Genomic DNA, 12,907 nt, shown 5'->3' on the forward strand with positions numbered 1-12,907 from the left:
ACATTCCAAGTGGAAATACTTGACCGACACAGGCATAGATAGGGATTGAGAGTGAAGAGGAGACTTCCTTTGCTGTGGCTGAAAACACTAGGTTTTAAAAGGGAAACTAATACTAGATTCCATCACTAATTATCCAAGAATGAATTTAAGACTTTGGGGCGTCCCTTTTGTGCCCTCAAAAATAAGTGTAGGAGTATAATTTAAGGCTAAAGAATTAAAAACTTCTTATGAACTGTAGAGTTAAGGAGTAACTTGCATCCTGCTATCTTTCCTCTTATAACTGGCAAGTGGGATAGTCTCTTTCTGCATACCCAGACGCAGAGGGACTGCAACTGTCTTTTGACCTGTGTCTTTAAAAATTTGAAGATATAATTTGGAAAGGAAATGCTACGGAACAACTTCACGTATTAAGATTTAAGTGAAAAACTAACTACATTTTTGTAGGATAGGAAATTGGTTTATGCCTAGTGTAATACGGGAAACTTTGCTGTAGTTTTGTGGAAACAGAGTGGTGTTGAAGTACATCTGTGAACTGTCTTTAATTCATAAGATATCACATTTATTTAATTGATTGGTTAAGTGCTGCCGTGGTTGTTTAAAAAAAAATAAAAAATAAATCTGGGTTACAAATTGTTATCTGTATCAAAGTTTGAATGTATTGCTTGAATTTGAGGGGCCAGAGATAGTTTAGTTAAACTTCATAGAAATAACTTAAAGCAGATCATGTATTCATGATATGAGCTGAAGTGGAAAAGTAATTAACATTTCTGCTTTGGTCATTAAGGTATAGCTCCATCATACATGTTTTTAATAAAACTTTGCTTTCAGATTTAGGTTTTCAATTTCAAGTCCCTATTATGCAACTGTTTTTCTTCTTTTGCTAAAGGCTTTAATTGTTACACTTCAGTTCAAGCTGCCATTTCCGTATTTTTCTCCTTCAGGCTTTTTCTCTGGGTGCCTTATGTTTTTTACTTCCTTATTAATATGAATCTAGAAAAATACATACAATTAATCTAGTTCTATATATCAAACAAATTCCTGAAATTGCATCAGTCTTGCAGTTCTTCCTGAATTCAGTTACATGCCAGACTGTTCCGCTTGAATTTTACCAGAATTAAGGATTATTTGCCAAATGAAGAAGATAAAGTGCTGCCAGTATTTACTCTCAAACTTTTAATCTAAGTGCAAACAAGATAGAAAAATATTTTTCAAGCAGACTCCCCTCTTCAGCTTCACAGTATATTATGAACTACTTGTAAGCTTTCTGAGCAGCAGTTATCTTATCTCGGTATTTTCTGTGAATGCAAATCATCTTCCTCGCTCTGAAAAGAGAGGCAAGGAGGCTCTAATACCTATTAATCAGGTTGTTGACAGTAGGCAGCCAAGCTTGCCTGTATGGTTGTCAGTGCAAGCAGGCGATATAGCATTGCTGAAACCAAGCTGCTCAAGAGGAGAGAGATCCTGAGTATTTGCCATCTTTATGCAAGGTCACGGTAGAAGATGCTGTAGACTTTGCCACCAGATTTTGAAAGCAGCATTTGCTAGACATTTTGCATGGTGCTATGAAGATTTTTGGTGAAAACTGTGTGCAGATCCAGATGACTGATAACTATCTGTAGTAAGATATGGTGCTTAGCGCCTGGAATTTAAAAAATGAAAGAATTAGCCACAGGAAGAAAACAGTTTCCTGTTGTGCAATTCCTGTCATCATAGAGGTTTCATCAGATTTATTCCTTCTGTGAAGCTCTTCAGGACTGAAGACACCAGCACCAAAATCATTTCGGTTAAGAGATCTGAATCCTCACTTCTTGAGAAGCCCTACTGTCTCTCTTTGCCTTTAATGAGATTTTTCAAGAAGCATCTCTCCAGATGATGCACAGTATTTGCAATTGCATAATCAGCATGGGTCTTGGCAGCCCATGCATTCAAATTTCTCATTATTGGATGTCTACTTTTATCTTGTATACTTTTTTTTTCTCTCTTCAGTATTTCGTTTGAACTGTTTCCATGTTAACTTTTATTTCTTCAAGCGTTAGGATTACAGGAGCGTTTGGGGTTTGTTTTTTTTTTTTCTTTCCCTGTTACCTTAAATACCATTTAAACCTAAATAGTCATTATCATTCCAGGTTTATGTATTGAAACGACCACATGTGGATGAGTTTCTTCAGAGGATGGGAGAGCTTTTTGAATGTGTACTCTTCACAGCCAGTCTAGCCAAGGTTTGTTCCTCTCTTCATCTCGTTAGCCCTTACAGTGCTGGTCAGTGGACTTTTGGTTGGGTTTTCTATGGATAATTATTTCCACAGTTGGTACTATCTTAATTTTTCCCCTTCTTTTCTGCTTCTTTGTCTGACAGTGTGTACTTTGTCTGCTAGTGTGTGGGTAAGTGTTTCCATGGTAACACCATCACATATGGGCTTGTCTCATAATGTAGCCTCCATGCATTGCTCATAATGCCAATATGAAAGGCTTACAAGTTACCATGGTTATAGTGAGAAATTAGAACAAATAGCGTGCAAGTAAAGCTGTATATTAAAGCTGGGCATGAAATAAAATACACTGTATTTAACGCTATCAACGTGATCAGCCAGCGATTCAGAAATTTACTGCATCTGAAAATTGGGAACATGTTTGTTCTGTCAAGGTGCAGTTGCAATCTGGAGTTAGAAAATTAGACGTTTTGTAAAGCTTGAAACGTCAACAGGAATATTTTGTGCCCTCTGGTCTCCAGTAGCAGTAGTACCTCGTAGGTAGTTTTGTGGTAGACATTACAGTAGTAGACATCTTAAATTCTTCACTTCTTTCAATGTACTGTATTTGTGGTGTCTTGTTTGTAAAATTACATTGATTATTTCTAAATAATACTCTAGCATAGTAAGCTTTTACTTCAACCTAGGGTAGAGATGGTGGAAGGGGACAGGACCCTGTTTGATCTGCACTAGTGCCCTCTTAGAGGATTCTTCCCTGCGCTCTGTTTACCAAGTTCTGTTCAGTCACATTGTGAAAATCCTAAATAATGGAACATACTGCACTTAAATGTCTAGCAGTTTTCATAGTCAAAGGATGATTGATTTCAACATCAGTTTCATTTCTCAGTTTAAAATATAGGAAAATGGTAACTCCTATCCTGCAAAAATAAATTACAGCTACCATTTCCAAGTACATGGTTATTTCATGTTCTAGTTTATTTGGATACTTTTCCTTGGACAGTTTATATCAATTGTTGGATTCTAAGCTGTGCCTCACTTAAAGTATCATCTTATATATAAAATAAGAATTTCCCAGTATTGTACATGGGTATTTTTCCTAATAACATCTTTGTCTGATCTTTTATGGCCCAATTATGCAGTTTGGTAATCTTAAGATTCTCGCTGACCCAGTCACTCCAAGGGCATCATTTGAAAAAGCTACATTGAGCTCAGATGCGTTTATTGCAGTTTATCTTCAGAGGCACATGGAAATGAATCAGCTGTGGAAATGGCTTCATATAGATTTTCTGTTAGCAGTGGCTGGTTTTATGGTAATGTTAGGTGAGATCCCTGGATCCATCAACTTCTAGGTAACTCCTAGGGTAACTATAAGTTGGCCCTAAGAATAAAATGTAATCGATAAATCACAGAAAACATTAGAGTGCAAGTTAGCCTTCCATAGAAAGATAACCATCCTACTTTTGTGTTATCTGTTAATTACTTCAGGTTTGCAGGCATGTAAGTTAATTAACAAGGAGCAGGGAAGAAAATGAAGAAAGGGCATTTTATCTGAAATTATTTGGGGTCCCTTCTTTGTATAGTTCTGTGAAGTAGCCTTATCTGCACATTGCTAACTTCATGTTTCTGACTTGTATTTTTAAGTACGCAGACCCAGTAGCTGACTTACTGGATCGCTGGGGTGTGTTCAGGGCAAGGCTCTTTAGAGAATCCTGTGTTTTCCACCGAGGAAATTATGTGAAGGATCTGAGTCGACTGGGACGTGAGCTGAGTAAAGTTATTATAGTAGATAATTCTCCTGCATCTTACATCTTCCATCCTGAAAATGCAGTAAGTATTCTTAGTATTCAAAGTACTCAAGTGTAACTTTATTTTTCTGGTCCTTGCCCAGACTTTCTCTTTCAGAAAATAGCCTTTCAGAACGTTAACTAGCATTAGTTTCTGTGTTTTCTTAGACTGCAGTTAGGTTTGGGTATTCACTGCTAAATGATGAAGGACTAGGGCAAACTGATCTTGACAACGTGTCATAGTCGTAACCGTTCATCTGCTTTCAGTTTTAGCTTTTGGCATGAAGTCCATCAGTTTTGAGAAATACCGAGTGGTGTAGAACCTGCATAACTAACCTAGCTCTAAAAAGTAAAGCTGCCCTCCAGCACAGTTTCTGTTCTTTGGAGTGGTGATTACAGAAAGGGTGGTTTACTTGAACTGTTTTTGGTACTCCATCTTTTTTCATTGTGTGAATGAAAATATTTTATTAGACAAGATAATTAATGCTTTACTGGTTACTATCTGAGTTCTGTATTCATGGCTAAGGGGAAGAAAAAAAATCAAGATCCTATTGTGTTGTTATGCTTCTCCTTCTAAGTATTTTTGTGATAACTCACTTCACAATTAGAAATGTTGGTCAACAAGTTCACCAGGTTTTAGGAATAAGGATAAAAGCCAAGCAACAGTACTTCAAGGGAGAATAATTAGGAGCAATGCGCATTTTCACTGTGTGTTTCGTATTGGCTCCAGTAGCTACGATGGAATTGCTCCATCCATTGCTGCAATCAGTACAGGTGCTCGCATCTGTTTTGTAGCTGCCAGGATAGCAAGCTGGAACTCCCCTTAGATCTACTGACTTTTAAACAATCAGGCTGTGCAATGTTTTCTTTGATGTTTTTAGGCTGCCTTTTTTGTGAGCTGTTAAAATTAATGTAGGAAATTTTTATTAGGGACGCTGTTTTGCATGGTCCTGCCTCTCCAGGATAGCATGTTTAGGTTTTTTGGGGTTTTTTTTTGACATGAGCCATTTATCTTGCAGCATTCAGCTTTTAAATTCACATCTCAATACTGCAATGCTCTAACTGATTGGGTGAAAACATTTTTCTGGTTGGTGCCACACATGGTTTAAAGTTGCTATTTATAATAACCAGGAGCTGTAGCTCTAATTTATGTTCATGGTTAAAATTAAAAACCTGATCCAGATCATCATTTGGTATCTCGGAATTCAGTGCCAGGAAAATAATGAGCTGTAGAAATTTGGGAGATGAAATTAAGGGCCTTGTCAGAGTGGTTTAATCATGTATAGAAAAGTGCTGCTAGCTAACTGATATTCGAGTCTCTGCAGAAACCAGAGCTTGTAACGAGATCCAAGATAGTCTTTAAAAGACCTCAGTATACTTCCATAGTGAAGATACACAAAACTCCTTCCCTAAACCCAGCCCACATATTTAAGAAGTGTTATTATGTTATTATATGCATTATTTTCTGAACCTGCTCTCAAGGTCTTATATTTTAATCAGAGAACTGTTCTGTACTCGCTGTTTAAATATTTGCTCTGCAACCTCATGCCAGAAAGGGTTGTTGCTGCATGCCTGTGTTTAGTGACTCACACTGATAATACTTAGAGGGGAAAAAAAGACTTGCCCATAAATAAAGTGTCAGTACATCTTCATAACCTGTATGTTTCTTCCAGTCTATTCTGAATATCAAGGAGGCAGAGCAAATTGAGCTGCCCGGTGTTGGTCATGTAGGTTACCTGTAGGAGAAGGTCAGCTGCATGTCAAATGTTTTATAGTTGGATTTGGGATTGATGTTGCATAATAGAAAATGCGGACTTGAACGTGGTACTCTGCTTGAATGCTAACAACTAGCAATTTGCCTTACCGTGATGGCAGTGAGTATTACATGACATTTACATAAGCAAAACTTGCATGTTCTTCACATCATGAAGTCGTCTTAGTATTTGTTGGTTGCTTTGTTTCAGGTGCCTGTGCAGTCCTGGTTTGATGACATGACAGACACAGAGCTGCTAGATCTTATTCCTTTCTTTGAAGGACTAAGCAAAGAGGAAGAAGTTTACAGTATGCTTCATAAACTCTGCAACAGGTAGCCCTTAACTTTGACTGACTTCTGCTACTAGATTGCAGTTGCTAGAGGCTGTCTCCATCTTTTTCAGCTCTTTCAAATGTAAGCTTTGGGGAGGTCACCCCTGTCAGAAGTGCTACTCTTGATCTTCCTGTTACATTGGACACGAAGGACAATCATGAGTGATGCTATTAAGCCTTCAGAAGCCTGACTCCTAAGGTCATGTGTTCAGACTACTTTTTTAAAGGAAAAAAGAAAAAAAAAAAAAAAAAGAAAAAAAAAGAAGCTATTTTAAATGGGACTCTTTTGATGAATTTCATAAATGGACATCTTTTACTGGATCAGCTTTTCTTAAAACATGCCAAAAAAGAAGCTTGTATTTCAGCAGTTGAATTTCTCTCCCTTTCTTCCCCTCCCACTATGCAGACAATTTTACCCCCCTGCTTAGAGCAGTTGACCTGACTCTGAATTTTTTCTTACAGAATGAAGTGCCTTTTTGAATGTTATTTTAAGATAAAAATTCATTTTTGTATAAGACGTATTTCCAGACATCTTTTAGTCTTGTATTGTCTAAATGCTTTAAAAGGAAAAAGGAAAAATTTTATAGAGCACTGTAATATATAACAAAGGAAAAAGTTGAAACAAAGATGCTGGGTTTCTGTCTCCACAATGACATTAAGTTGTATTACATTTTGTCATGCTCAGAAGGTTTAAGCGTTTGTGGGAGGGGTGATTTGGGTTAATTACATGGTTGTTTCACTGATACAATTTTGGGCACAGTTTTGAACATATCTGCAGTTGTTTGAGTATTACGGAATGATGGAATTGAGAAAGTAAGGTGGCTGATAGATCTAAAGCACCTTTTATTCTAGACAGATGAAGTTCTATTGTCTCTGCTTACGCACAACTGCCATGCCTCTTATTTTTTGGAAAACCATTATCTTGGGAGAATGGGGAGGAGATCTATTTATTAGTTTAAGATTCTTTTCTTTAAAAAACCCATCTGGGTAAGCTGGATCTGTATTGAGCTGTTTGGAGTACTTTTTTTCTTTTCATTGCTGCTACTGTATACTCACCAAATGGAGTTGACCATCGGCTGTTATACTGTTTTTGCCACTGTGCCTGTGCTATGAAACATGTTCTGTAAGCTGCAAACTTGGGCAATAAATAAAATGTAGGCTTCATAGCCCACCCCTAGGTATTAATCCTATGGTATCTTGATATACCAGAGAACTCAGTTAAAGGTGACCTGTAAAGGACTTTATTTTTTCTAATTATTTTTCTTCAATTGGGATGAAGCCCTCTCCTTTCTTTGGTGTATAAAAATGAAAAAAGTATTTTTCCCACATCTCTGATTTGTATTTCTTCTTCCCCAGGGTGTAATGTACAGATTAGGACCTTTATCGAGTCTTGCTGGAAGGGCAGAAGTTACTAGCCTAGACTAAAATTGGTCCTCCGGCTTTGGAGTTGAGTAAGTCTCATCTCTGAATCTGAGAACCTGCTTAGCATCTTCTGTAGTGTCATAGGTGCCGTTTTAAACAAATAACTTTTAAATATTTTAAGTCTTTGAAGAACAAGGCACAGGGTTTGTTGGGTTTTTTCCCCTTTCCAGTGTCACCTTTTCATTATTACCCACACCGTAAGTCTGCAAATGTAAAAATCACAGCTATGTTTGGCTGTCATCAGAGAAAACTAAATGGAGTTGTTGGTGCTTCTAATTAACCTAGTGCTAAATCCTGAATAGTAGATCCCCTTTGCCTTTTCTGTTTTTCTCAAAAAGTCTTGACAACTTCGAAAAAATAATTGCAATGGACTTGGATTGTCATCCTTGTCTAACGCATTGGTGAAGCAGCTTAACAAATTCATTCATAGAAGGGCAGGCCAGCCTACACAGGCAGTGAGTAGATTGTCGTAGGTGCAGTATAAAACTGAGAGATGACTTGCCCCCTTGCAGTGCAGCTGTGCTCCAGCTGCTTGCTCTGTCTTGTAGCGAGGGATGTTGGAGGCAGTCCCATGACGCTCATGAGTCTGTACGGCATCACCGTTTTGTTTTCTTACTGGTTGGCATTACCTTAGTACTGTATAATTCTGTGCCACAACAAAAGACAAAACTGTCAAATTTAAAAAAAAAAAAAAGGCAAACAACCTATGTTGTTTAAAAAATGAAAAAAAAAGGACGTATGGATTCTGGTTAGTCCATTAACGTTTACTTTCAGTTTAAGATTGTTTAATTTCATATTTGACTTCAGAGTAATGAAACTGTAAGCTGCCAAAAAGTTGTTCTCTGAGCAGTATTTTCAACTGTGTTTGTAGCTTCTAGGCTTCAAATACAGTTTGCAGGGAAGTATTCAGGTTGTAGTTAGTTGTGCAGGTATGATAGGAGTGGCTGAAAAAATTCAAAGACTTTCTCACTAGCATTAGACCAAACAATCTTTCAATTAGACAATAAATAACCCCACCGAGACATTGCCATTTAACGGTTGTGACCTGTTGTATGTGAGACAAACCATGTCATTAGTTTGCATTTATGAAAGCAGCGATTTCATGAACCAGTTGCCTTAAGTCTGTGAATGAATGTTGATTATTAAAGTGTCTTGTATTGTTTTAAAATCCGCATATAATGGACAACTGAACTTCTGCACCAGCTTCTGGAAGAATGGTTCTGATGATGTTCCGTACAACCATACATGTTCTGTATTGTTTATTTTGGCTCCTGAAATCCACAAATTTAAAAAAAAGAAAGAAAAAATATTTTAACTTAGTACAGCACTAAAGTGACACGTGGTGATAATACAAAGGTGAAAAACTTAGCAACATTTTTGATCTTTGCTAGTATCTTAAGAGTATTTTCTATAACTTCTGATGAAAAAAATTTTTTTTAACTCATTCTCATTGAAATAAAACTTGGAGCACTCTGCAGTCAGGTTTGGACTTCCCTGGGTATTCAGATTTGGCCAAAGGGATCAAACTGTCGTAGTTGTTTATTTTGACACTATCATTGTACTTGAAATTTCAAGTGTTAAGTTTGTGTGAATATACATACGCTATATATTTAGAGTTTCTAGATTTTAACAAAGCAATATAGTTCTGTCCATAAAGTCAGATAATGAGTGGAATGTTTGTAAAATTTGCAATACGGGTATTTGATTGTATTTTAAATACAAGATTTTAAAAGTTAAAATAGGAAAAAATACTTGTTTCCTAAATCTCTTGCATATTTTGAAGTGCAGTTAATGCATGCAGGTCACCAGGGCTGTTATAAACCCTGGTTTTCAATTCTATTTCTGGATATTATAGAAGTATTAAAAAGTCTTCTCCCATTGGTCATTCTGTTCAGCTAAAGAAATGCTGCCTGGCCTGAAGTTCTGTTGTCCTTTTTATGTCGGGTTAAAAAAGGTTTTTTGCCTGTATAGGTATTTTTAAATTAAGCTGTAAGGCAGAATGCCTTAGATTCTTGAAATTCAACTGAAGTGTTACGATTAAATTGCCATTTGTAAACTAGGGCTGTGCGCAGAATACTTGTTAACCACCAGGAAGCGTGGCAGGTTTTGAATGGAAGATCGTAGCAAATGTACAATATTGCTGTGTTCATTTAGGTAGCTTTGGAAGAATAATTTGTCTATTTGTTTTGCCCTTTAATCTTTTTTAAACAGCAAAGTTATACATGGAAGAAACTCAACACCTGGAGAGATTTGGTTATCAGTGTATGCAATCACTTTATCACAGCATGATTTTGATTAGACTGGTTGGGGACAATAAAGTATCTAAATGACACTGGTGTGTACTGATGTTGCAGCTTTTGAAATTTCAGTGTAAAAAAATCTGTAGCTATATAATTTACAAACACATAATCCTATGTTTTACAGATTCTTTTTAAACTAATAAAACACAGTACCGCACAGCCCTATTTGTAAAACAGAAACAAGTTTGTGCCTCTGATTTCCAAGGTGCTGTGATGTTTTGCCTTTGTGGGGCGAGCAGGGCAGGTGAGACTTGTGTGGGGCAATTGCTTGAAAATCTCTGGGCTAACTATGCAAAACCAGCTGTCAGTTTTCTGTTTCACATTATATTGTAAAAATCCAGCTGACTTACTTTCTTGTTAAAGATCTGTTGGGAACTTCGTAACAGAGGAGTAAGCAATGGCAATGTTTCTTTCTTTTTTCTTTTTTTTTTTCTAATAATGGAGCTGTTTACACTTTAATGCAATGAACAATCCAGCGATACTTGAGAAACACTACAGATACCATATGAGTGTTTTCAGGAGAGAGAAGTGTTGTCAATCAGGTATTGAATGGTTTCTTTACTGTCACAAATAAAAAATTTTAACCATATAGTTACTTGTGCATGTAATACTTCTCTGGGAAAAAGAATTTCTGCACTTCTCCTTCAGTAATAGTCACTGCCCTAACTTGACAGGGACTTTACTCCTGCTAATGCACTTCCATGTTAGATAGTAAAATCACCCTTCTCTGTTCCACCCTCCTCCCCGTCTCCTCTTTTTAAGTCATGTATAGGACTCCTTATTGACTGCCCTGGCACCTGCTTGTGCAAACAGAGCTGATGAACTACTGATGAACTCTGCTAAGTAAATTGGTGGTGACTCTGGCAGATGTTCCAGCTATTTAGATCTCTTGGATGAGATCATACAATAATTTGTTCAAGTCTCAAAGCTGTGTGACTTCTTTTGAAGGGCTTACTTCAGCTACTTGAATAGCTGTTCTTAACATCACTGCCATATCCAAGTGAATATCTGAATAAAACACTTATTTGGTTGGAAAGTCTATTTTGGGACTTTTTATCTGACACAGTAAGACTTAGGCAGAGCCTTCCTTTCTAGGAAAAGGCACATATTATTAGTGCTTTGTGAGCAGAAAACCTCAGGCCTGTTAGAATAAGCAGCTGGCTCAAGTTAGCACATTAGTTGCAATTAAAAATATTTTTTAGTTATTCCTGTGATCAGTTGGAATGACCTAGACTGCCTTTAATTTGTACTGGTAGGTTGGGTTTTTTGATTTTTTTTGTTTAAGGTTGTTTTTTGGTGGTGGTTGTTTTAGTTGGGTTGGTTTTTTTTTAGTTTTACCAGTCTCCTTAGCTGCTACTTAGGATAAAGATGCCTTTCACTCAGTAAAACAAGTATTTCAGATTAATAAAACAGCTCATTTACAGTGTTGAGAACAATACTGTTGTTCTATCCTGACTGATTGAAACCAAGTGTCTGCAAAACTGAATATACGATAGTCTCTATACGTATATGCCTTCCAATTTTTTTTTTTTCCCCCTTTTTATTGTGTTCTGACTCAGAAGGAAAGCCAACTGCTCTGGAATTCCCTGCAAGATGGGAAAGGGCTCTTCCAGGTGGGCTGCAGCTCCAGGGGATCCTGCAGTCTCCAGCAGTTTTCCTGGCAAACGACTTTCGCCATCCAGACTTCCTACCAACCCAGCTCTGCTGGCAGGAGACCAGGCAAAGTTCTCCTGGACTCCTCTGTTGGTTCTGCTGGAGCTACTGGAAAATAAATGATCTTTGGGTAATATATTGGTTTGGACAGGTTGGCAAACTCAAACTTGAAAAGCTTCCAGGCGCGTTTTGTTTAAAGGCTTCTCAAGTGCTGTTTCAAAGGGAGCTGCACTGAGGAGCAGGTTGTCCTGTAATTGCCTAATGCCTCGTTAATCAGCTTTTCTGAAGCACAGGACATACACTAACATCTTGGACTTAATAGAGATCGATTTGATTCAGTAAAGTAAGTCTGCATCTGCAACTAGACACCTTCCCAAACAGCAATTTAAAAAGGTTAGATTTGGTCATTGCTTAAATCAGCAGCAAACTGAATTTTTGAGGTGATGGCTCTGTCAGCTTAGCTGTATCCCCTGGACCTTGCTGGACCCTGTGCTGCAATCATACGTCCCACCGGTCTTCTCTGTGCAACTGGCATCGTTTAATTTTGCAACCGCCTTTTAATTTAGTGATGCAGACACATTTGATTGGGATGTAAATTGCAGGAAAATGCTGGACAAAGAAATGAAATGCAGCTGGCCCCCGTCAGCCTTAGCCATCGTCTCGGGCTGGACTCCAGCTAGGACAAGGCTGTTGCTACTTGAAGGCGAACAGAGGAGTCACCGTTAAGCCAGAAACATGTCAGCCCCTCTGAGAACCACCGTTCTTCTAGATAATGAGGGTTGATCGTTTTGTTCATACCAATGCAATGTACAGCACCTCTGAATTCCCAGCTTTTCAGTAAATGTTGCACTCGGAAGAGTCTGAGGGTTGTTGAAGTTACTGGCTTGACAATGGGTTGTTTTCTTTGTTGGATTTTAACGAGCTTTTGTGATGAAAACCAAATTTCTTTACAGTGTAACTTTGTGGGGGTTTTTTTTCATGCTTTGATTCAGTTTGACAATAAACTATCTGTGTTATTTTTTTCATCCTCTTCATGTCTGATAATGCATATAGTTGAGGTCTGCCCCCAGAACTCCCCCTCTCGCTCTGCATGCCATTCTCCTTGGGGGAAATACTGGGGGGGGGAAGCAAAGACTTTATAGAAGGTTCTCCTCATTCCATTCCTGTCCCAACTCTTTGGACTTGCTGGGCTTTAATAAAGATTAAAGCCATGACTGCTAAGCATCAAGGGCTTCTTCCTCTAGCAGCATATTTGGCAGGTAGGTTCAGTTCCCACTCTTTTTCTGTTAACCTGCTGAGATTTGAATTAAACAATCTTGCTGCTTCCAAAGCCACTGAAGCCTGTACACAAGCTGGAGATGAGAAAGGAGCAAGATTCTGGATTCTGGGAGGGGAATAAGGTGGTGGGAGAAAACAGATGGTGCAGACTGGTGGGGATTCCTATATGACCCTG

General features: G+C 37.9%; 1 protein-coding gene across 3 annotated transcripts in view; it reads left to right on the forward strand.

Annotated features, from left to right (window-relative positions):
• CTDSPL (CTD small phosphatase like) overlaps positions 1-12,479 on the forward strand; it is an 86,354-nt gene extending 73,875 nt beyond the window's left edge. For all 3 annotated transcript variants that reach the window (XM_075044453.1, XM_075044471.1, XM_075044463.1), the window contains 3 exons: positions 2,127-2,219; positions 3,852-4,037; positions 5,959-12,479. In XM_075044453.1, the coding sequence (XP_074900554.1) occupies positions 2,127-2,219; positions 3,852-4,037; positions 5,959-6,084 (405 nt within the window). In that variant the 3' untranslated portion in view covers positions 6,085-12,479. The remainder of the gene's footprint in view (positions 1-2,126; positions 2,220-3,851; positions 4,038-5,958) is intronic.
• Positions 12,480-12,907: the final 428 nt, after the last annotated feature.

The sequence above is a fragment of the Buteo buteo genome, chromosome 2 (assembly GCF_964188355.1).
Source record: "Buteo buteo chromosome 2, bButBut1.hap1.1, whole genome shotgun sequence".
NCBI lineage: Eukaryota > Metazoa > Chordata > Aves > Accipitriformes > Accipitridae > Buteo > Buteo buteo.